A 23,818-nucleotide genomic window follows, 5' to 3' on the forward strand; every position below is an offset into this window, starting at 1 on the left:
GTACCCCTGCTATGGACAGCATGACCCAACCACCCTACCAACTGTGAACCTCCGGAGATATACCCCGAATCACCACCCTACATTTAAACACCCCACCCCCCCTGTGCTATCTCGCCCCCTTCTTTCCCCTCATACTTTCCTTCCCTTCTGTTTTACAGCAAACTTCCCGAGAAAACTTGAAAAAGAAAATTCCCGGGCCGCCGGGCCGCCGGGTCCGAGTCCTTGCCGATGGCCTGAGACTGAAGTTTAACAAATCTTTTGATCAATCATGGCAGGACGAGGAGGCCTTTGAATCAATTCCGAGTCACCGCGGGTCACTGTTCGAGCAAGTTGGCCCGGGCGGCGGGCGGCCGGGGCGCTGGCCGGGCGGGCCAGGAGCTTAACGATTAAGACTCGGGAGCGGCTGAGCTGCCTTCCTTGAATCAAACTTAGAAACTTAGCATCCGTCACGGTGGACTTGCTCATTAAAGTTTACTTGCTGGTTTCAACAAGCGCGGCCCTGCGCGCGGCGGCTGCTACTCACTGCGGGAGGTGTCCGACTGAGTCTATGCCCCCTGTCGCCTCCTCCTCACTCTACTGAGATGTTCTGAAGCCCTGCAGCCGCTTCCTCCACCTCCTCGTCGGAGTCCTCCCCGTCGTCGAAGTCGTACTCGATGAGAATATACTGGGCCTCGGGGGGGGTGTTGTACTGCCATTCCTCGCAGATCTGAAGCCCTGCAGCCTCCTCGTCGTCCAGGTCGTACTCGATGAGAAGCGCCTGGGCCTCGGGGAGGGTGTTGTGCTGCCATTTCTCGCACTTCTCCTTCAGGTTCAGCCAGTCAGGAGGGCAGGTGCCCTCCCTCCTCCTCCTCCTGTACTCCTCCAGCAGCAGCCGCAGCACGGGGAAGCCTTGCTGCACGTCGCGATCATAGATCTGAGCGTAGTTGATGCTGGTCGACTGCTGCCCTCCTCGTCGCACGAAGATGTCCGCTCCCTCCTCGATCAGCATGCGAACCATCGCGACGTCGCTCCTGTACACGGCATAAAGCAGCGGCGTCATGCTGTCGATGTTTGCCATCGCTGCGTTCCTCCTCCCATCGAAGTGATCGTTAACAGGGCTCGGCCCTCTTGCTGTCCTCAGGAACCTCCGCACCTCTTCCACGTCTCCGGCCTGCAGGGCAGAGACTGGCGTGTGAGCTGAGCCCAAGCTGAGAAGCAGCTGGACTGTGTCCGTCAGCAGAAACTTCGCGGCGATCTCGATCAGGCGGCAGCCGACGAGCCTGAGGTCTTCGTCCGGTCGAGCAGCTGAGAGGGGATGCGGGCCTCGCCGGCCCCCGATGAAGGCGCTCTCCGGACATCTTTCAGTGAGTAAGCGAGGATGCCTACGGGCCCTCTCCCCCAGCTGCTCCCGAGCTGCCTCGCTGCCGGACAAGACCGCCAGCACGAACGCGTCCAGCTCTATCCCTGCCGCTCGGTAGTGGGGGAGAAGGGCCTCTACCACGTCAAACCTGCGGTACAGAGCCGCGGCGACGACAGGGAGGACAGGGAACCCGTTCCTGCTGTTAAGACGCGGCGAGTTGAGGATCTTGTCTACTCGCAAGGGCTGGCGGAGGAGGCTCGAGTCCTCTCGGAGCAGCTGCTCGATCCGATCGATCTCGCCGCACTGTATCGCCTCCTCCCAGCCCGGCTGCAACGGTACAAACGCCTCCATCATGCGCTCGAAGTCCTCGGGGTCCGAGTCGGGGCAGTCAAGTCGTCTGCCCTCCTTTCGGGCGCAGGATCTTTGACGAGCTCGGTGTCGGTGGTACCTTGGAGGCGCCTGACGTCTCCTCTCCACATCTCCTTCTTGGGGCGATCGATCGGCGTCCCATGCTCGTGCGCGACCTTGCCCATCATCAGGCGGAGCACAAGATCTGTAGGCTGACCCGTCGAGTCAAGCCGCAAGGATCCTCGTCCGACTCCGATCCGCCTGTACACGGCTTGCTCGTTGTCGTCGTCGTCGTCGGAGTGGAGGCAGACGACATGGAAGGAGATGTTGTTGCCCTGCTGTAACTTGTTGAGAGGTAGGATGGTGTACTTGTAGCTCGACGACTTGCCTTCGTACTTTGCGTCCCTGTACGTCCAGCGCCCGGCGACCTCCGGCAGGCAGGAGACTGTTACTTGCATCAGCTCCACCAGTCGACCGAACCCAGCGTGCGGGAGGGGAAAGTCTTCCCCCTTTCCGAACTTGACCCATGAACGAGCATCTGCCTCATCTGAACAAAGTCTTCTCTGTATCATCACGTCGGGGCCCACGATGCCTCCCACCGACAGTTTGACTCCCCTTCCCGGTCGTTCATGATGGTCGTTGGTGCTTGCATGAGACATTTCGTCTGCCAGCCTGTGGAGCAACTGGTCGTCCATGTCTCGCCAACGCTCCTCCTTGAAGACTTGGTCATCGCGCTGCCCTCGCTCCACGATTCTCTCCAGTCTCAGCCTCTCCCTCCGAGCTCTGGGAGGCGCCTGCCGCTCAAGCCCGACGACCATGGCGTCGAAGTAGCTCTCCTCATGCGACGCTCCAAGTCTGTGCAGGCCGAACCCTATCTCTGCTCCATCGCCTGAGATGTCCAGAACGCCAGCAAACATGATCTTGTCCTTGTCCTGCACGAACGCGTAGGCCGTGTCGGCTGTAAGCCCGTCAGCTCCATCGGCAGCTCGTAGGAGAGGCCAGAAGCTCGTCAGCTCGTTGCGCCATGCAGTGATGAGCCGCTTGCCGCTCGTGACGACAGTGATGTGATCTGAGACGTACAGGACCGCAGCTGCGAAGTCTCGCCGCCACCCTCGGCGGACAGTCTCCCGGATGAGGTCGAAGTTGATGTCTCGTTCGTGCATGCGCAGAATGACATGATGGGTGAGCTGCTGCTGCAACATGTCAGTTGACATGTGGGAGACATCAGTGAAGGATGTCCTGGACGTGCTGTCTTCTGCCGAGCGCGTGTCCTGCATCACCATCCCGCGATCCGTTTGATAGGACATGCTTGCTCCTTGCAGAGATGTTGAAAGTGCGGGGAAAGGCGAGGATAAAAACGAGGAGGATGGGAGTAGATTGTTGTTCTTGTCGTAGATTTTAGGGATCTACGCAGAGGAAGTGGAAGAGAGGGAGAGCAGGCAGGGGGACGAGAGGAGGAAGAAGATAGTAGGGAGAAAATAGAAGATAAGAGGAGAGATGAAATGTGGCGGGCGAAGAGATGGAAAGTAAGGAAGAGAGGAGATGGAAATACACGCTCACGAGGTAGGAGAGGAGCAGAGGAGGAAAAGAAGAGAAAGGATGAGAAGAGAAGAAAGGAGAGGAGGAGAAGGTAGGAGAAGAGAAGCAGAAAGGAGAAGAGGCGAAGGTAAGAGGAGAGGAGGAGAAGGTAGGAGAAGAGAAGCAGAAAGGAGAAGAGGCGAAGGTAAGAGGAGAGGAGAAGGTAGGAGAAGAGGCGAAGGTAAGAGGAGAGGAGAAGGTAGGAGAAGAGGAGAAGGTAGGAAGAGAGGAGAAGGTAGGAGAAGAGGAGAAGGTAGGAGAAGAGAAGCAGAAAGGAGAAGAGGCGAAGGTAGGAGGAGAGGAGGAGGTAGGAGGAGGAGGAGGTAGGAGGGGAGGAGGTAGGAGGGGAGGAGGTACGAGGAGGTAGGACGAGTTCTCAGCGACTGGTTGCTGGGAAATACAAGTTTGAGTTTCCATGGCACCCGCTGACCTTCGGACTGGGCCGGCCCAGGGCCTGAAAGAACAAGGCAGTAGTGATAGACTACAGAATATCAATCACAATCATAGCAATGCCTAAATCATTTGCTAGTAAATTCAAACGAGGCGGGCTGGCTGTCAGATATATTTGATCGGATATATTTGATGAGGCAGGCTTGTGGTCAAGTGCAGAATGTCGGGGCAGGGCCTGGCAGGTGATGGGAGGGCGGAGGAGGGAAGGGATGGAGGAGAGGGGTGAGGGAGGAGGAGAGGAGAAGGGAGAGGAGAAGGGAGAGGAGAAGGGAGAGGAGAAGGGAGAGGAGAAGGGAGAGGAAGGCGGAAGAAGGAAGGGAGACTGCGTGGAAGATCAGGAAGGAAGGGGGTTGAAGAAGGCGTGCGAGTGGATTGGAGCTGCCAGTGCCTCATCTTCTACGGGAGCATCGTCTACATGCTCCTCGTCCTGCTCGTTTCCACCTTTCAGCTGGGTCCGTTTGCTCCTCCTCCTCTTCCTCCCGTGACCCTGAAGGAGAGAGAGGTCGTAGAAACTGCCACCACTCCAAGGTAACTTGCAGGAAGGCTGGACGTTCGATGCAGCAGCTGATGTTCGTCTTTCAGGTTCGACATCTTCGTTCATCCCTCCAGCGAGGATCGCTACATCTCTCTCTCCCTGCAGCGAGAGGGCATCTGGGAGGACGATGTGCATCGCCGTATGCAGCAGCTGCTGGGGCGGTACAGGGACGGGGCTCTTTTGGACGTAGGAGCCAACATCGGGTTCCACTCGCTGGCGGCAGCGGCAGCGGGTCATGATGTCATAGCAGTCGAACCTGTGAGTTTAGTGATAGAGGAGGGGAGGAGGAGCGTGCAGACAGAGGGAGAAGGGGAGGAGGAGGAGGAGCGAGAGGGAGGAGGAGGAGGAGGGGGGTGAAAGAAAGGAGAGAGGAGACAGGGGGAAGGGGGAGAGGATGGACAGGCAGGGCAAGCAAGGAGGTGTAGAAGACTAGACTAGACGAAGGGGCAGGGGAGGGAGAAAGAGGTTCTGTTGTCCTCGTGTCCGGTGACTTGTGGTGATCCTCCTCTCTTCCCTCCTTGCTCTGTCGTCCTCCTCGGTCCAACTCCGCCTCCTGCTCATCGTTACGCTCTCAGGTGGATCAGAACTGCCTGCTCTTCAACAAGAGCATCATCGCAAACTCGCTGAACAACATCAGACTCCACAAGCTGATCGCGGGCAACGAGAGCGATGCGAGGAAGTGTATGCATGTTTCAGACATCAACAAAGGCCACAGCTTCGTCCGACCTCAGCATCTCCACCATGACATGTGGGTTTCTTTCTTTCTTGTTGCCTGCGATTCCTTGAGATTTGTAGTGACTGTTGTGTGGCGCTGATTTTAGTGTTCGTTGTGAGGTGATGTGTCTTACTACCGCTTTCATACCGTGTCGTTTCTCATTCATAACTTCTCATTCATATCATGCTGTTCTCTTCTGACATATATCTCCCAGGGAGCAGAAACCTCACGGTGTGTCGTTTGTCGATCAGATCGGACATGTTGTATCCCGCATCCTCTCCAGGAGCAGCTCAGAAGCTCCAGCCAGCGTCCTCGAGGACTATCACCACCAGCGACACTCCTTGAATGACTGCGAGTTCCACCAGTCAACAACTCTGGACCAGGTTCTCCGTCAGGACCAAGACATCTCGCAGAGGTTGCTTGTCGCCAAGTTTGACGTTGAAGGCTACGAGCTGCAGTCGCTGGCAGGCATGCGTTCTACTCTGCTCTCCCCGTCCGCTCCCTGCTACCTGCTCGTCGAGCTCTTCCCAAGGCTCCTGGAGCAGCAGAGGACGAGGACGGTGAGGGAGCGCTGGTGCTGAGACTGTTTTAACGTGTGGGAAGGAGGAAGTTGTACGTTTCCTCTCCGAGAAAGGGTATGAGCTACATCCCCTCGGAGGAGAGGAGGAGGAGGATGAGTCGGCTGCTGCTGGAAGGTGAGGGAGGAGGGGGAGGAGGAGGAGGAGGAGGAGGAGGAGGAGGGGAATGACATGTTCGAAGTTACGAAGCGCACGAGGAGTATGAGGAGAGCGAGAAGACGAGAACTTTTGTCTCCATGAGGGATAAGATGACGATGGCAGAGTTCAGGAAGAAGGATCTTAGGACCTGCCTGTCAAGGTTCGAGAGGAGGAAGGAAGGGGAAGAGGAGCCAAGGGAGAAGTTGGAGGGGAGGAGCGGGAGCGAGGGAGGACAGTGACGGTGAGGAGGAGGAGCGGGCGGGAGTTTTAACAGCGCGGATGCACCGAGCTGAGTGTAATGCTTGTTGAGACATTGTGTATAATACAAGGGACTTGATGACAATCGTTGAATACTGAAAATGTACATGAAGTGGGAGGAGAGAAGAGGAGAAAGAAGAAGACTCAGGGAGGGGGGAGGGGAGGAGGGAGGAAGAAGAAACAATTAAGGAGGAAGGAGGAGGAGGGAGGAAAGGAAGTGGAAGGAATGATGTGGAGGAAGAAAACAGGTGGGAGGAGATTGGTAAAGTGGAAGTGGGAGGAGGAAGAGGGAGGAACAGAAGGAGAGGAGAGAAGAAGAGGAGGGAGCAAGTAGGAGGGAGAAGGGAGGAGGGAGGAGGGAGGAGGGAGAAGGGAGAAGGGAGGAGGGAGGAGGGAGGGAATTCCTCGAGCGTTTCAGTTTCGCCTTATGAGGACCAATGAGTGAGCCCCCCCGGCCCACACACGCAACTCGACCCGCCGCTCCTCCTTCCTGCCAGCGTCCTCCTCCTCCTCGCCATCCTCCTCCTCCTCCTCCTCTCCACCCTCTTCCTCCTCCTCCTCCCAGGCACTTTCCAGCTCCCTCGGGTGCAGCACGGGGTCATAACTAGTCACCACCGTGTCCCCCAGCTTGTGAGAAGTCGACGAGTCCAACCCCAGCTGACCGTACCGGTTGTCACCCCACGCCAGCACCTGGACCGGTGGTGGGTAAGACTCAGCTGGGGCAGAGCTGGAATTTCTTTCTCACCTTCCCGCTGGATGTGATAGCGATGGTGTGGTGGTCCCCGCAGGCAAAGGAAACGATTTCCTGCTCCTGCTCCTGCTCCTGCTCCTGCTCCCTGCGCATGCCCTCTACCTCCCTCGCTCGGTACACCTCCTCCCCGATCGCCACGTCGGGCATTCCCAGCTGCAAGGGGAGAGCAGGAGAAGGAAGAGGAAGGTCGAACAACGGAGAGAGAAAATGGGGAAGGGAGGATGAGACAGTCAGATTCGGGAGAGAAACAGAGTTTGCAGCCTCTTTCTCATTTGGTTTGCTGCTATGGAAGTTGAATCTACAATGCTCCTCCTGTTCTGTCTCAATCTCTCGTTATCATCCCTATCCAGTACTCCTGCTCCTGCTCCTGCTCCTGCTCCTGCTCCTGCTCCTGATCTCGCTCCTGCTGCTACCAGCACAACCTTACCTGCCCATGAGAGTTGCATCCCCACGCAAACAAGCATCTTCTCCCCGTCTTCTCGCTCCTCCCTATCGCGACACTGTGGCATACTCCTGCTCTTATCTCAGTTCCTTCTATTTCCCCCTCCCCCTTCACCCCTCCTGCTCTTCCTCCCCCCCCACCGCTTCTTGGTCCTCCAACCTCCTCCCTCCCCTTCCTCTGGTCCTCGCAACCCTCCCCACGATTGCAAACTTCTGCCCATTCCTCCTCCTCTCCACCCCCCCCAACCTTCAACCTCCTCCCTCCTCTCACCGCACTGGATGTCTGTCACATGCTTGTCCAGCAGGGGCTCCACGAGCTGCGGGACAGGCCAGGCAGGGGGGCCTCCTCTGATCCCCGTCCCCAGCAGGCCCCCAGCATTCTTTCCCACCACGAAAACCTTCCCCGACGAGCAGAGGAAGAAAGAGAGCAGCGGTCCTCCCCTCACCTCCTCGCACTCCTCCCCCTTGGGCAGCCACGGCATGACATGCGGCGAGCTGACATTCTGCTGATGCCCCAGCCCGAGCTGGCCGAAGTCGTTCCTCCCCCAGGAGAACACCACCCGCTCCTCTGTCACCGCAAAGCTTGAGCTCCCACCACAGCTCACCCTCACGGCTCCCTTCCCTGCCAGGCTCCTGATCGCTGCTGGCTCCGTCTGATGCCTGCACGTCCTCCTGTATCCCAGCTCTCCTCCTCCCAGCCCCAGCTCGCCATCGAGGTTGCTCCCGCACGCAAACACCGCTGTGCTCTGCTCCTGCACCAGCAGGAGCGTGTGGAAGTCGCCGCAGGCAATCTGTAGGACAGTTCTGTTGAGCAGGAGGGAGACCAAGGCCGGTCTTTCCCTCCTGTCTCCGCATCCTGTGTTAGCTCCGAACGCGTCGGGGCGGTCCTCGATCGTGTTGGATGTCCCGATGCCGAGCTGGCCGCAATGGTTCTCTCCGCAGCCCAACACCTGCGAGTTCATGAGCGATTTGTGTGCGGGTTAGGAAGAAGACGAGAGGAGAGACGAGAAGACGAGGTGGTGGTGGTGGTGGTGGTAGAGGAGGAGGAGGAGGAGGAGGAGGAGGAGGAGGAGATAATGGTGGTGGTGTTGATGATGAAGACGAGGAGGAGGAGGAGGAGGAGGAGGAGGAGGAGGAATTCGACTCCCAATTCCGGGGGGAAGGATAGGGCGTATGGGGTAACAGGACCTGGCCGTCCTCAGTCCTGATCATGGTGAAGTTGCGACCGCAGACGAGCTCAGCAGGCATCTTGTTCTGCAAGAGAGAGGTCAAGTCCGTCGGCCTTGTATGCTCGCTGCCATGGGCGTCGGGGGAAACGTGAAGGAGCTGCCCCTCCTGGTGCAGAGCCATGGTCAGGAGGACAAGGTTTCGCCATCCCATCGCTCACATCATTCTTGCCGAACCCTAGCAAGCGCCATATTCTTCGTCCTCGTCCTCGTCCTCGTCCTCGTCCTCTCCTTCTGCCGTGTCCTCCTGCTCCTCCTGCTCCAGCACTTGCCCTTGCGTCGTGCTGGAGCATGGAATCGGATCAGGACCTGGATGACACCAATAGTTGGGGTTAGTAGAGAAATGGGTGGGTGGTACTTGGTAAATTGGTGGTCATGTACCATATGAAAACACGATTGAGTATGGGGTGGGTAGTGAATGGCGGGGGTGGGGTGATAGGAAAAGTTTCGACGATGCAGGAGAGGAGGGAGGGAGGGGAGCGCAAGGAGCCGAAGAGGGAGAAGGAGGTGCAGGAGATGTAGCTCATGGTGGAAGTAGACATGCCATGATCACAGGACAACGTAGGACATGGTTCAATGATGAGCACGAGAGCAGACTGAGAGGAATTCTGTTGAGAAGCGATTGAAGGATCATGGTAGAGGAGGGCAGGGGAGGAAGGGGCAGGAGAGGATGATGAAGATAAGAGAAGAAGATGTAAGGTGTGATAAGAGGAAGCTGATTGCAATCGACAGTGGTGAAGTAGCGTGAGGGCCCAGCCTGGCGGAGGGGATGAAGGGTGAAGGAGAGAGTGGAGGAGGGAGCCTGGTTGAATCGTGACCAGATGAGGTGTAGCGTGAGAGAAGGAGAGGGGGTAGCTCGTCGAGACATTCCTGACCTGAAGATGCAGGATGTCAGGCGAAGCAGGGAAACGTCCCCCCCCTCCTTCTCCCCTGGAACGAAGCAACAGCGTGGGGCAGATACAAGCCAAGAGGCCTGCGTCGGGAGCAGCTCCTCCTGCTTCGGGGAACGCCGTGACGGTAGCAGCGCTAGCAGCTCAGATGCAGGACGCAAAGAGAACGAGAGATCATCAGAACCAGAGGCAGACTGCGATGCAAGTACGTGGACGTGTCCAACTTTGCGCCTCCTCTTGTCCTGTGCCGTGTCGCTGTGTGTTTCTTGCTCTGGGCATGTGGATATGCCGAAATCTCTTCGAGCCTCTTCTCTCTCGTTCGCTCCCCTTCCTCCTTCTCCCCCTCCTCCCTGTCCTCCTCCTCCTCCTCCTCCTCCTCGTCTTCCTCCCCCTCCTCCCCCGCCCCCCGCCCCTCCTCCTCCTCCTCCTTCTCCTTCCTTCCCCCCTATCATCTCATGACGAGATGGGCTGTGCGCATACACTGACTTCCCCTTCCTCTGCAGGCGATGAATGCCAAGAAATGCACGCTCTATGTGAGATGTTGAGTTTGCTGTTCCAGCCACTGACACTGTCATGCAGGAAATGTACAACTTCAATGGGTTTGATAATGTACAGATTGTTCCTTGCTTGCCATCAGCGAAGCCCAAAGAGCAAGTCCAGAAATGATATCTATCTGTAAATGTACAAGTAAAACAACATACAATGATGCGAGGCGATGTGCAGGAGGAGGAGGAGGAGGAGGACAAAAAATGGTGGCGATGGTGGTGATCGAGGTTGGTGGGAAGGGAACAGGAAGGATTTTTGGTGGTGGAACACGGTACTTGTACAGTTATTCAATCATCGAATCAAGAAACCGAAGGGCTTCCCGTTAAGTTAGCAATCAAGCATAATTTGAGTCAGTGTCCTTTGCGCTCGCTATCGTACATATTCAGATATTTTTCCTTCGATCAATACTGCAGAACAACAACAGGTGTCAGTGGAACAGAGACAGCAAGGTTAGAAGGGAGGGAGACAAGACTCACGTAATATCCCTGCACTTCCACTGTTGCACAAGATTGATGTCAGTCCACGTTCCAACAGGCAGGGCCAGCAAAAGTCACCTTCACTTCCATCGTCTATCCTCAGAGTGATCTCGTGCGTAGCAGTCTGGTCCGGCTCCCGGTCCGGTACCACCTGCGAGGGGACGCGTTAGATCCCGGCGGCGCTGCAACGACACTCGTTGACAACAGGCGACGCAGGCAAGAGCTTGCAGGGGGGGGGGGGGGGAGAGGAGGTTCAAGAGCAGGAGAAGCGAGGAAGGAGGACGAAGGAGACAGGCGAGTATGACTGTAGCTGATCCCATCGGGGACAGCCACGTCAGCACAGCACACAGCAACTCCCCGCACACCCTCCACATCGATCAGACCGGCTGCACAATGTAGTCCAGCTGCACTCCAACAGCCGTGGAGAGCCTCCGTATCCGATTCGTCCCGTATCCCCTGACCTCTTGACCTTCCCCTACGCCTCCCTGCGGATCCTCCGTCCCTTCCCCGGCTTCTGCGGGATGAAATTCGAGGACTTGGCTGTGCTCCTCTTGCTGCCCTCCCTCGGCACCCTCCTGCACGTGATCGGAGGACCTTCGATTGCGGGAGACTCGCCGAGCCTGCTCGTGGCCATCAACGGGTGGAACAGCAGGGATTCAGAGCGGAGGGTGTGAAGAAGGAAGTGGTGGAGCAAGATAGGATGGGATGGACGAACCCAGAGGTAGACAAGGAGGAAGAGGACGGGGGAGTGGGAGTGGGACAAGCTCGAGAGCACTTCTATGGGAACAACAAGGAGCACAGGAGAGAGGATGCAAGAGGAAGCATTGAGACAGGAACAATAAGGGAGTGTTAGAGGGAGGAGGAGGAGGAGGAGGAGGAGGAGGGAACGGACCGGCACAGCAATCGCGATGCACTCAAGCATGTCGTCCTTCGTGACATTCTCGTGAGGCAGCACAACAAGTGCAACTTTCTTCTCCGGCTGCTGGTCCTCCTCAGGCTGGTCATGGTTGACCACCGACACAGTCCGGCTGCAACCAGGCATGAGCGAAAAGAGTACACCACCAGCTCAACGATCAGCTCACCTTCTGAAGATCCAGCCGACCGCAAAGATAAGAACCCAATCCGCTGCCTCCGCAGAAGCGGGGTAGACGAACTGCATGTCGTAGGAGAGCATGAAAGTCTGGATGATCTGGAGGAGGACTTGGACGAACAAGTAAGTGACGATGCTGGTGCGGAAGAAGGCGTAGACTCTGACAAGCTCCTTCAGGATGTTGTACTCAGTGTCCCTCCTGTTCTCGCTGTCAAGGTGCATCAGCCGCCCGATGAGAGCTTGGTAGTTGAGAGCGATGGAAGCGAAGATTATCCTGAGCACGATGATGAAGATGAACACCCACATGAAGAGGAAGAGCCCTTGGAAGAGATCATAGGTAAAGGTCGCGATCGCTAGCCAGCAGAGTGAGAAGAGGATAGTCCTGAGCTCCGTAATGTTAGTTTCCCACCTCACCACCATCAGCCCCTTGGCCAGCACGAGGAGAGCAGTAAAGAGGACCCCTCTGTAGATTGAGCTCGAGATGTATCGAATGACGTTCAGCCATGGAATAACTTGCCCGGTCACTCTGACATCCTCCCAGAATTTGTGGGTGATTGCCATGTTCACGGCCTGAACCATCGGCACGCACGTCAGCATCTTCTGCAGCATTACGTTGATGTCTCGTCGCACGACCCACGTCAGCACCCAGAGAGCCGACGTGAACACCCAAACGCCAGTGAGAAAGAGGTACACTTGTGAGTAGTTTCTGTACTCACAACTCAGCTGCCCGAAGCTATTCAAGTATTCATATTGTATCAACACGCCCGCAGTTGTCTGCTTGTTGGTGTTGGAGCACATGAGCATCGCAAACACTTTCTTGCCATTCACATGCTTGGCCCGAGCTGTGATCTGTCCATCTACCGAAGGAATCGCTCGCTCACAGAGTGAGCTTGCAGGCAACGAGCATAGATCACTCGCAGTGTAGATGCTGTAATATTGTGACTCAGAGCAGATGAGCAGGTTGACACTTGAGCAGGTTTCGCAACGGGCCTGCACATCTATCTGCAGAGATCCGTCTTCGAAACAAAATTGATCAAAAGACAAGAATTGTTGGTTCGTGGTTACGGACAGCTGGCCTTTCATGGCATCACAAACTTGCAATATGAAGAGCAGCGGTATAAGCCCATGGCGAAGCAAGCAGGGTCTATAACGCTTCTCGATCATCCTATCCATGTGATCTTCTTCAAATCATGTGTTTTTCATCATCATCTTCCCATCGTGTTCCCAATGTTTCAGAAAGGTAAGGAATTTTCACTTCCTCCGAGCGCTTGGTTCTCCTCTGAGCATCTGTGAGAAATTGTCAGCAACGAGGCTACAAAGCTTACGGGCACATGCTCAAGTGAGGTGAGATTTCTAGCTCACATCATTTTTGACCTAATCCTTTATCGTTCTTCAACCTCCCCCAAACTAAGATTCAGCAACTATTCTATTATTCAAGTCCTTCGAAGCCTGTAAGAGAATGATCATGTGATCTCCTCAATTAAAATGCAATACAACAATCGACAGGTTCTCCAATATGCTGCTTGTTGTTTGCCAGCTCTGAATTTTGAACTCATCGACCCAACAATCTTTCGTCCTGATCCTGTTTCTCACAAGATAACCTCACCATACAGACTTTCAGCTCTATGATCACACATATGATACGATGTTCACAACTTCTCCTCGCCATATTTCGCTCCCTCCATCTCACCTCATGGTGTCCTGGCGGCTCCTGCCATGCATTCGCCACAGCCGACCCGCCAGCCATGAAACTGATCGAGCTGTGTCGTAAAAAGCAGATAAAAGAAATATTTTAAAAAATCGGGAAGTGAGCAATAGAATATTGAACATTTATTGTATCCGATACTCTGGATATTGACCTTTATGTGGTTGCGGCAATTGAATTTGATGAGAGTCGTTTCATTTATATGCCGACCACCATTGTAAAACACTTCTACAGTTTTCTTGAGCATTTGTACCACCAGGTGAGTTATAGCACACAATAATTAATTTTTTAATAATAGAATGTTTTTGGTCGGATCCTTCCGACGGTGAAAGATCTCTGCCAAAAAGTAGGGGTACTGAAAGGAGATATGGGGGTGGGGGGGACCAGTCCAGCTTCACTGATGATGTGGCTTTGATATGGGCTGATATGGCTCTGATATGGACCCATATCAAAGCAATGGGCTGGTCCTTTAAAATTTAATATCTATAAATTATAATAAAATTGTGCCGCATATGGAATGCGCCTGAAACCATTCGTACAATCAACTTATGTTAATAATCATTGTTGCTTTTCGTGGTACAAGTAAACAATTCATATATAAGTTTACTTTTTGAAAGTTTGGACCTTTAGCTCCACGATAACACAATCATGAGAAGTTCCATTTCCAAAGTTCCAAAGTTAGAATATTGTCGAGGGGTAGGGGTAGTATTTTCAATGCGATTGTCTGAAAATGAGGGTAGGGGTGCTTCAAAAGTTCAAACAACCGGTACTTTACTCGGGAAATATTACCCGCTCTTGGGGAACTCTGGCCCAATGCATTGGGTAAACCAGGATAGGTGGGGTGGATGGCTCTGGTAGGTGGGTGGGGGTAATGCGGTAGAGGGTAGGGGTGCAACCCAATCGCCACGCAGGCATCAAGATTCCATGCAGGACGAACTGAGGAGTAGCGGAAGGGAAACCAGGAGGAGCGGTAGCAGGAGCAGGAAGCAGGAAGCAGGAAGCAGGAAGCAGGAGGCAGGAAGCAGGAAGCTGGAAGCTGGAAGCTGGATCAGGAGCAGGATCAAGAGCAAGAGCAGGAGCAGGAGAAGGAGCAGGAGGAGGACATTTGTCAGTTAATTGTTTTATGAAGGAATTCGAGACTTTGGACATAGGAACAGCAATTCCGTTGTTGTAGAAGATCTCAAAACTTTCAACATGAGGCAAAGTGCTGAGAATCCTGAGCGAACTGAACCCATCACTTGTGTTCTCGATCCAAGTACACACAAACTGAGTTCAAGGGGCAGGCCGTACAAGATGCCTATTGCCACGAGATTGCTCTTGCTGGTTGCCCTGGTATGCACTCTTGCGATGTCCCGCATGATGATGTACTGCCGCTAATGTTCAAGCGAACAGGGGAACATGGCAGTCTCCTTCAGCCTCCCAGTGTTGCAAGAGGAACCATCAGGTGGGAAATTAGTTGCTGTTCCTCACGGAGCCAGTATTCCGGAAGGTGCAACGTCAGTGCCAGAAGGACTCAGAATGCCAGCTCATGTTGTCGCAGATGCAACACAGAGAGCAAGGCTGAGCGGCAAGGTGAGAAGCAGGCAGTAGAGGAAACGTTGGAGCAGAGGGGATCGGGAGGGAAGGAGGGTGGGAGGTTGGGATGAAGGGATACTGTTATCTGGTATATTATTCGTCCTGAGACAGATTGTGATCGTATTTGCGTACCTGCAGGCAGTGGCAGTTGATATCCCCAAGTCAGCCATACAGGGAGCGAGCAGTTTCTCAGACACGCTGGCTCGCAAGACCAGCCACAGGCAGAGGATGACTACCATGCGGGACAGCCAGATCGGTGCGAGAAGCTACTCCCGCGGCGTTGAGGGCTGAGGAGCTTGCTGGCAGGGGACGGGGCTGACCAGATCTCGGGTGATGGAGCGACGGCAAAACGACAGCCCGTGGATGAGGTGCCGATACTTGCCTTTCTGATAACTTCGCTCCTCCTCCTGTCTCTTAGAGCCTGCCGTGCCCTTATGGATCTCGCATTGAACCCTTCTTGCGGCCCTTTACCATTCAGAGCAGAAGCATAGTTCTTCCCCCTTCCTGCTTCATACCAGAAATGGCGTGTATTTCTCTGACTGTGCAACGCTGGGCTCCAGGTCTCACGACTCATCTCGATGCTCCCGTATGCGTTCGGGATGGTTGCAGTTGCTGTTGTGCTTGTACTATGCTTGATCGGAAGGTGAGTGCTGATCTTTCAGAGCCTGTTGCGCTCTCGCCAGGCTTTCTTCCTCCTCTCTTCCTCCTTCTTCATCCTTCCTTCCTACTTCTTCCTCCTTCTTCCTCCTTCTTCCTCCTCCTTCCTCCTCTCTTCCTCCTCTCTTCCTCCATCTTCCTCCTTTCTTCTTCCTCCTTGCGACGTATGCTTCAGAGATCTTTGTGACGTATGCCTTGTCAGGATTTCCAAGTACGTGTCCTCAGAGAACTCATCGTATTTCGCCAAGGATGGTTCTCAGGCACAGCACAAGTCTGTGCCCAAGGGTGTGGTAAGTCCCTTTTGCAATGTTGTGCACTCTTGGAGGTCGTGAGGTTCAAACCGTCTTTGTCTGCGATGTCGTTGTGTAAGGAGAGCGGCTCTCTTTATGTGGTATGATGTATCCGAGCACTCTCTGACTGTTGAGCACAGGGAGGGATGGGGAGAGTGGGCTTCCGAAGGTACTAGACAAGTCTTGTTGCAATTCTTATTATCGAAACAAAGGGAGATTGTAAATAAACGTCTTGCTACTCGCACCGAAACGCCATGGAGGTGTAAGAAAGCAAACGGAAGGACTAGGTCGGGGTAGTCGCTCAGGTGTGCCCAGGGGGCGCAGAGCAGGGGGGAGGGAGAGTGGAGGAGGCAGATGTCAAGGGGGTAGAGGGCAGCGACGGCATCATCGATGGAGGGGAGGAAAGACATGGGAGGAGGGAGGGAGAGTGAGTCTGAGACGGGGAGAGGGAGGTTTATATTGGAAGGGAAAGGGTCAGCAAGTCGACGGAAATCGCAATGGTTCGGGGGGGATAAATCCAGGTGGTCACATGGTCTACCTCCCCCGCGCCTGTGTCCCTTTTCATGAGGTACCGTTGGTTTTCACTTACTTGTGGGAGTAGTAACAGAGCGACATTGAGTCACTTCAACAAATATTCAAGGATGACGAGGTAGACGAGTCGGAGTAAAGCGATTTTCCGGCTTTCCAGTCAAACGTCTCAGTGAAGTTTCCTGACCCCTTGATTTGGCCAGGCAGGCGGATCGGACCGACCGACCGAAATTATATCACTCTTAAAAGTTGGAACGACAGGATGGCGATCACGTGACTGATTGACTAAACTCATTCAACATCTCCTTTACTCAAAGTTAAGTTAAACATCAGTATCAGTAGTTCTTCCCATTGCGGGCTCCTCACAGCAGCAGCAAGCTCCGACTCTTTTATTCTGACAGAGTCAGAGAGTTCGATGAGCTTCGCTAGCTGGACGATCGAAACCTTCCAGTCACAATCGCGTGAACCTCCTTCGTTCAAGGTACCGGCAAGCTAAGGCCTTCACATGACGCATCCTGATTGAGCAAGAGGAGGCAGCCGGTGAAACTCAATCCTACAGTACCCTACCATATCGCACCATTGCAAGCATCAAGAGGCGGGTTCGCTTCACGTATCTCTACACCCCTGGCGTCTGTTATCTCAACTGAATGAGACGAGCAGTTCACAATCTGACAATGAGAGCGGACTTGCTCCCATCCAGCCCTTGAGCTGTGTGCAACAAGTGCACCTCAAAGAATCTCATCACTACGTGATCCAGCGCAAGTACATACTTGCACACTTGAGTCATGTAGAGGTCAGCCCTGACACGAGAGACTGACAGTCTGTCATGTTACTGCAGAGGTACCAACCATGTCCAGAGCAGGGATCACGGCAGAGAGCACCACACGCTTAAGCCTTGAACAAGGCAGAACGGTCTTGTGTAAAACCAGTCTACTTAACACACAACCCGAGTCAAGAGCTTCATTGCTACACAACAAACACACAATCAACTCGACCACCTATACTTGCTCCTTACTGCCTCCAGCTCCCTGCTCGCCTCCTCTCCTTCTCGTAGTGCTTCTGCGCGTGTGACCGTACTTGCTCGCTCGTCTTCGTCCCGATGTACGCTGCCATCTTCGCCGCCGTCCCCCGCCCCAGCCCCACCCCCGCCCTCCCCGCTTGCCTCCCCGTGCCTCTCCCTGCCCGGCCGTACAGGGAGAGGGCCTCGAGGAAGCGCCTGTGCTCCTCTGCCGACCACACTGACCGGCTCGCTATCACGATGTAGGACGTGGAGGAAGCCGTAGACTCCGAGGAGCTCGCGACGTCGGGGGAGGAGGGACAGAAGGCAGACGGGAACGATGAAGGCGGGAGGGCAGGGGCTTGGCTCAGACGGAGGGGCTTGTCGGGGTCCTGCCCGGCGGGAGCCAGCGGCAGGACGCCGGGGCGTGCAGGGCCGCTCGGGGCGCTGTAGAGGAGGGGAAGGTCGGGGTAGTCGCTCAGGTGTGCCCAGGGGGCGCAGAGCAGGGGGGAGGGGGAGTCGAGGAGGCAGATGTCGAGGGGGTAGAGGGCAGCGACGGCATCATCGATGGAGGGGAGGGAAGACATGGGAGGAGGGAGGGGGGGGGAGGATAGGGGAGGGAGGGAGGACGGGGGTAGAGTTGCCGACCGGGCCGGGCAGAGTTTGCCCGGCGAGCGATGCGGCCCTCGACGGGCACTGAGCGGCTCGGGCCGCGTCGGCCCCGGAGTCGCGGAGCCTCGGAGGTTTGGACCCTACAGTTGAAATATGAATTCTTCCATTATCAAGTTACAAAGGTGCTCGTGACCGTGTGACTTGAACTGCGACCGTCCGGGACGGGCCCGAGACCAGGTTACGTCGGCTGACTGATTTCGACTGTTATCCCGACTCGGAACCGCTCGGTCTTGCTAGCCATGAGGATACAGCCAGACGAACCAGTCGTCGCCTACCGTAGTAGCAGTCCGAGGTAAAACTCCCCCCTGCCAACGGTGCCATCACGGCGGCCCCCCACCCCCGTTTTACTGTGGGTGGAGCGAACGATTCCTACTAGCATATCCCCGGCGAACCGTTGCTACATGGGATCCTTTTCATTCTCCCCCGGCCCCCTCGCCCCCCGGGGCCTACCGTACTGGGCCGCAAGCATTAAGTTGTAAGTTGCCGCGTTGCGGCTCGCCGCTGGCAGCCAGTACCGTCACGGCCCGGCCCGGCGGGCCGTATGATGGTACAGTACTGCTCAGCCCCGGTGCAGCCCGGCGTGTGACTCAGTCTGTGTTTGGAGATGATCCCGGGATACCAGAGGATGATTGAACTTGAGTTTGGCAAAGCAGTATCTTTGTGCTAACTTCAGTGGCATTGGCCGCTACTTGCGGCCACTCCGAGTCAGTGACTCTCTGTAGTACAAACGTGCCGACTCAGGGCCTGTTGGGCAACAGCAACTGCAAAGTACGGGAGTCCCTTGCCGCCCAATCCTGCTCAATACAATCATCCTACTGCGGAGGACTGAGCTCCCCTTCGCAGAGCTCTGATAGCCTGGTTCAGGGTTTAGGGTTTACCCCTGACAGCCCTGTCTGTCGTGCTATCCAGCAGGGACTACCACCAGGATGTAAGTTCAACAGCGATAGGCGTCAACATGAAGATATGGTCGAGTCATAGCTGGCGATGGTGAGAGGGGATTTCGACCGGGTGAAGCAGATGAACGGATAGCAACAAACTTCTGCTCGAGGCAGAGAGGGAGCAAACGACGTCCCCGCACCAACAGCACCTCTTCCTCCTCGTACCACTTGTCAGCCCAAGTCCATACGACACCTGACTTCAGACACAAGAGCGCTGGAACCGGACTTATTACCAGAAGGATACCGAAGATAGAGGGTCACTTCATTACTCAGTCATCACACAACAGCACCTCTACTGTTTTCTCCCTGCTCGCCTCCTCTCCTTCTCGTAGTGCTTCTGCGCGTGTGACCGTACTTGCTCGCTCGTCTTCGTCCCGATGTACGCTGCCATCTTCGCCGCCGTCCCCCGCCCCAGCCCCACCCCCGCCCTCCCCGCTTGCCTCCCTGCGCCCGTCCCTGCCCGGCCGTACAGGGAGAGGGCCTCGAGGAAGCGCCTGTGCTCCTCTGCCGACCACACTGACCGGCTCGCTATCACGCTGTCTCCGCTGCCTGCACAGTACGATGATGGCGAGCCGCCCGCCGTAGACTCCGAGGAGCTCGCGACGTCGGGGGAGGAGGGACAGAAGGCAGTCGGGAACGATGAAGGCGGGAGGGCAGCGGCTTGGCTCAGACGGAGGGGCTTGTCGGGGTCCTGCCCGGCGGGAGCCAGCGGCAGGACGCCGGGGCGTGCAGGGCCGCTCGGGGAGCTGTAGAGGAGGGGAAGGTCGGGGTAGTCGCTCAGGTGTGCCCAGGGGGCGCAGAGCAGGGGGGAGGGAGAGTGGAGGAGGCAGATGTCAAGGGGGTAGAGGGCAGCGACGGCATCATCGATGGAGGGGAGGGACGACATGGGAGGAGGGAGGGAGAGTGAGTCTGAGACGGGGAGAGGGCTTGGGGGTTTATATTGGAAGGGAAAAGGGTCAGCAAGTCGACGGAAATCGCAATGGTTCGGGGGGGATAAATCCAGGTGGTCACATGGTCCACCTCCCCCGCGCCTGTGTCCCTTTTCATGAGGTACCGTTGGTTTTCACTTACTTGTGGGAGTAGTAACAGAGCGACATTGAGTCACTTCAACAAATATTCAAGGATGACGAGGTAGACGAGTCGGAGTAAAGCGATTTTCCGGCTTTCCAGTCAAACGTCTCAGTGAAGTTTCCTGACCCCTTGATTTGGCCAGGCAGGCGGATCGGACCGACCGACCGAAATTATATCACTCTTAAAAGTTGGAACGACAGGATGGCGATCACGTGACTGATTGACTAAACTCATTCAACATCTCCTTTACTCAAAGTTAAGTTAAACATCAGTATCAGTAGTTCTTCCCATTGCGGGCTCCTCACTGCAGCAGCAAGCTCCGACTCTTTTATTCTGACAGAGTCAGAGAGTTCGATGAGCTTCGCTAGCTGGACGATCGAAACCTTCCAGTCACAATCGCGTGAACCTCCTTCGTTCAAGGTACCGGCAAGCTAAGGCCTCCACATGACGCATCCTGATTGAGCAAGAGGAGGCAGCAGGTGAAACTCAATCCTACAGTACCCTTCGCACCATTGCAAGCATCAAAAGGCGGGTTCGCTTCACGTATCTCTACACCCCTGGCGTCTCAAGTGAATGAGACGAGCAGTTTACAATCTGACAATGAGAGCCGACTTGCTCCCATCCAGCCCTTGAGCTGTGTGCAACAAGTGCACCTCAAAGAATCTCATCACTACGTGATCCAGCGCAAGTACATACTTGCACACTTGTCATGTAGAGGTCAGCCCTGACACGAGAGATTGACAGTCTGTCATGTTACTGCAGAGGTACCAACCATGTCCAGAGCAGGGATCACGGCAGAGAGCACCACACGCTTAAGCCTTGAACAAGGCAGAACGGTCTTGTGTAAAACCAGTCTACTTAACTCACAACCCGAGTCAAAAACTTCATTGCTACACAACAAACACACAATCAACTTGACCACCTATACTTGCTCCTCACTGCCTCCAGCTCCCTGCTCGCCTCCTCTCCTTCTCGTAGTGCTTCTGCGCGTGTGACCGTACTTGCTCGCTCGTCTTCGTCCCGATGTACGCTGCCATCTTCGCCGCCGTCCCCCGCCCCAGCCCCACCCCCGCCCTCCCCGCCTGCCTCCCCGTGCCTCTCCCTGCCCGGCCGTACAGGGAGAGGGCCTCGAGGAAGCGCCTGTGCTCCTCTGCCGACCACACTGACCGGCTCGCTATCACGATGTAGGACGTGGAGGAAGCCGTAGACTCCGAGGAGCTCGCGACGTCGGGGGAGGAGGGAGGGGCTTGGCTCAGACGGAGGGGCTTGTCGGGGTCCTGCCCGGCGGGAGCCAGCGGCAGGACGCCGGGGCGTGCAGGGCCGCTCGGGGCGCTGTAGAGGAGGGGAAGGTCGGGGTAGTCGCTCAGGTGTGCCCAGGGGGCGCAGAGCAGGGGGGAGGGAGAGTGGAGGAGGCAGATGTCAAGGGGGTAGAGGGCAGCGACGGCATCATCGATGGAGGGGAGGGAAGACATGGGAGGAGGGAGGAGGGGGGAGGATAGGGGAGCGAGGGAGGGAGGGAGGGATAGAAGAGGTAGAGTGGCCCATGGGAGCGAGGGGGCCGGGGGAGAATGAAAAGGATCCCATGTAGCAACGGTTCGCCGGGGATATGCTAAAACGAGGACTGTTCAACGGGTTGTTGCGAGGGGGGGTACTCACAACTTGATTAGAAGGGGTGGGGGGCCGCCGTGATGGCACCGTTGGCAGGGGGGAGTTTTACCTCGGACTGCTACTACGGTAGGCGACGACTGGTTCGTCTGGCTGTATCCTCATGGCTAGCAAGACCGTCGCCGCGAGCGGTTCGGGAAAACAGTCGAAATCAGTCAGCCGACGTAACCTGGTCTCGGGCCCGTCCCGGACGGTCGCAGTTCAAGTCACACGGTCACGAGCACCTTTGTAACTTGATAATGGAAGAATTCATATTTCAACTGTAGGGTCCAAACCTCCGAGGCTCCGCGACTCCGGGGCCGACGCGGCCCGAGCCGCTCAGTGCCCGTCGAGCCGCGCCGCTCGCCGGGCAAACTCTGCCCGGGGCCTACCGTACTGGGCCGCAAGCCGCATGATTAAGTTGCGGCTCGCCGCTGGCAGCCAGTACTAGTACCGTCACGGCCCGGCCCGGCGGGCCGTATGATGGTACAGCCGTGACTGCTCAGCGCCGGTGCAGCCCGGCGTGTGACTCAGTCTGTGTTTGGAGATGATCCCGGGATACCAGAGGATGATTGAATTTGGCGAAGCAGTATCTTTGTGCTAACTTCAGTGGCATTGGCCGCTAGCCACTCACTGACTCTCTGTAGTACAAACGTGACTCAGGGCCTGTTGTGAGGCAACAGCAACTGCAAAGTACGGGAGTCCCTTGCTGCCCAATCCTGCTCAATATGATTCCTACTGCGGAGGATTGAGCTCCGGGGCTTCACAGAGCTCTGATAGCCTGGTTCAGGGTTTAGGGTTTACCTCTCACAGCCCTGTCTGTCGTGCTATCCAGCAGTGACTACCACCAGGATGTAAGTTCAACAGCGATAGGCGTCAACATGAAGATATGGTCGAGTCATAGCTGGCGATAGCGAGAGGGGATTTCGACCGGGTGAAGCAGATGAACGGATAGCAACAAACTTCTGCTCGAGGCAGAGAGGGAGCGTCTAACGTCTCCGCACCAACAGCACCTCTTCCTCCTCGTACCACTTGTCAGCCCAAGTCCATACGAGACCTGACTTCAGACACAAGAGCGCTGGAACCGGACTTATTACCAGAAGGATACCGAAGATAGAGGACAGTCACTTCATTACTCAATCATCATACAACAGCACCTCTACTGTTTTCTCCCTGCTCGCCTCCTCTCCTTCTCGTAGTGCTTCTGCGCGTGTGACCGTACTTGCTCGCTCGTCTTCGTCCCGATGTACTCTGCCATCTTCGCCGCCGTCCCCCGCCCCAGCCCCACCCCCGCCCTCCCCGCCTGCCTCCCTGCGCCCGTCCCTGCCCGGCCGTACAGGGAGAGGGCCTCGAGGAAGCGCCTGTGCTCCTCTGCCGACCACACTGACCGGCTCGCTATCACGCTGTCTCCGCTGCCTGCACAGTACGATGATGGCGAGCCGCCCGCCGTAGACTCCGAGGAGCTCACGACGTCGGGGGAGGAAGGACAGAAGGCAGACGGGAACGATGAAGGAGGGAGGGCAGCGGCTTGGCTCAGACGGAGGGGCTTGTCGGGGTCCTGCCCGGCGGGAGCCAGCGGCAGGACGCCGGGGCGTGCAGGGCCGCTCGGGGCGCTGTAGAGGAGGGGAAGGTCGGGGTAGTCGCTCAGGTGTGCCCAGGGGGCGCAGAGCAGGGGGGAGGGGGAGTCGAGGAGGCAGATGTCGAGGGGGTAGAGGGCAGCGACGGCATCATCGATGGAGGGGAGGGAAGACATGGGATGAGGGAGGAGGGGAGGGGGGAGGGAGGGAGGGAGGGATAGATCAGGTAGAGGAGGCAGTGAAGGGATGAGATAGAGAGGAAGAAAATACCGCATCCTTTGCGGGGAAAAAAAGTTGCTGGTGGTCTTTATTCATATCCTCCTTGTACCCCCTATTATCACCTTTACATGTACCGGTGTTCACAGTGCCGACCTTTTAAGACAGGTGTAACCATCCAGGCGAGTTCGCGATATCGCAGCGCTTGGATGGGGCAAGACCTAACAGATGTCATCAATCACGGTACCGTCAACTTGGCCTTGAACCCCCCCCCCCTACCCCTACTCTTCACACTCAAAGATAAAAAACTCTCAAGTTCAGTTGACTGCTCTGTAAAGAAGAAATTTACCAGGCTCAAGGCAAGTTTCAGTCTGAGCGCCCGGGCCCCGGCGCCGGGGGCCGTACGATCAACACCGTGGCATCCGAACTGAGTGACTTTGATTGTCCTCGTACTGATTTTTAACTTAACTTTGAGTAAAGAGTGAAAAGGTCTTGACGCCGGCAAACCTTAACAGCGCCGGGGCCGCGGCGTGGCGGCCCGGGAGGCACCAGCCCCTTGGAAGAAGCCTACAGTACTAGGACAGCGGCC

The 23,818-nt window shown here is 56.1% G+C and overlaps 7 protein-coding genes across 7 annotated transcripts; 3 read left to right on the top strand and 4 right to left on the bottom strand.

The window, feature by feature from the left end:
- Positions 1 to 568: 568 nt before the first annotated feature.
- On the bottom strand, positions 569 to 2,994 carry GUITHDRAFT_142152 (hypothetical protein; the record flags this gene model as incomplete). The annotated part of the gene is made up of 2 exons (XM_005828156.1): positions 569 to 1,863; positions 1,905 to 2,994. 2 exons carry the CDS (start codon positions 2,992 to 2,994, stop codon positions 569 to 571), a joined length of 2,385 nt encoding a protein of 794 aa, XP_005828213.1.
- Positions 2,995 to 4,130: 1,136 nt separating this feature from the next.
- On the top strand, positions 4,131 to 5,546 carry GUITHDRAFT_112705 (hypothetical protein; the record flags this gene model as incomplete). The annotated part of the gene is made up of 4 exons (XM_005828157.1): positions 4,131 to 4,243; positions 4,298 to 4,508; positions 4,826 to 4,998; positions 5,180 to 5,546. 4 exons carry the CDS (start codon positions 4,131 to 4,133, stop codon positions 5,544 to 5,546), a joined length of 864 nt encoding a protein of 287 aa, XP_005828214.1.
- Positions 5,547 to 6,353: 807 nt separating this feature from the next.
- GUITHDRAFT_142154 (hypothetical protein) lies at positions 6,354 to 8,511 on the bottom strand (the record flags this gene model as incomplete). The annotated part of the gene is made up of 6 exons (XM_005828158.1): positions 6,354 to 6,629; positions 6,685 to 6,843; positions 7,118 to 7,203; positions 7,403 to 7,529; positions 7,578 to 8,081; positions 8,320 to 8,511. 6 exons carry the CDS (start codon positions 8,509 to 8,511, stop codon positions 6,354 to 6,356), a joined length of 1,344 nt encoding a protein of 447 aa, XP_005828215.1.
- Positions 8,512 to 9,245: 734 nt separating this feature from the next.
- GUITHDRAFT_142155 (hypothetical protein) lies at positions 9,246 to 9,913 on the top strand (the record flags this gene model as incomplete). The annotated part of the gene is made up of 3 exons (XM_005828159.1): positions 9,246 to 9,452; positions 9,751 to 9,780; positions 9,827 to 9,913. 3 exons carry the CDS (start codon positions 9,246 to 9,248, stop codon positions 9,911 to 9,913), a joined length of 324 nt encoding a protein of 107 aa, XP_005828216.1.
- A 153-nt stretch (positions 9,914 to 10,066) lies between these two features.
- GUITHDRAFT_164436 (hypothetical protein) lies at positions 10,067 to 12,532 on the bottom strand (the record flags this gene model as incomplete). The annotated part of the gene is made up of 6 exons (XM_005828160.1): positions 10,067 to 10,200; positions 10,270 to 10,289; positions 10,348 to 10,420; positions 10,653 to 10,889; positions 11,162 to 11,297; positions 11,352 to 12,532. The coding sequence occupies 6 exons, from the start codon at positions 12,530 to 12,532 to the stop codon at positions 10,195 to 10,197; spliced, it is 1,653 nt and encodes a 550-aa protein (XP_005828217.1). The 3' UTR covers positions 10,067 to 10,194.
- Positions 12,533 to 14,344: 1,812 nt separating this feature from the next.
- On the top strand, positions 14,345 to 15,829 carry GUITHDRAFT_153891 (hypothetical protein). The gene is made up of 7 exons (XM_005828161.1): positions 14,345 to 14,396; positions 14,457 to 14,636; positions 14,778 to 14,895; positions 14,946 to 15,007; positions 15,200 to 15,282; positions 15,499 to 15,586; positions 15,727 to 15,829. The coding sequence occupies exons 1-7, from the start codon at positions 14,358 to 14,360 to the stop codon at positions 15,760 to 15,762; spliced, it is 606 nt and encodes a 201-aa protein (XP_005828218.1). The 5' UTR covers positions 14,345 to 14,357; the 3' UTR covers positions 15,763 to 15,829.
- Positions 15,830 to 20,760: 4,931 nt separating this feature from the next.
- Positions 20,761 to 21,045, bottom strand: GUITHDRAFT_61274 (hypothetical protein; the record flags this gene model as incomplete). The annotated part of the gene is made up of 1 exon (XM_005828162.1): positions 20,761 to 21,045. A coding segment is annotated over one exon (285 nt), but the record flags the coding sequence as incomplete, so codon positions are not given.
- Positions 21,046 to 23,818: the final 2,773 nt, after the last annotated feature.

The sequence above is a fragment of the Guillardia theta genome, assembly GCF_000315625.1.
Source record: "Guillardia theta CCMP2712 unplaced genomic scaffold GUITHscaffold_61, whole genome shotgun sequence".
NCBI lineage: Eukaryota > Cryptophyceae > Pyrenomonadales > Geminigeraceae > Guillardia > Guillardia theta.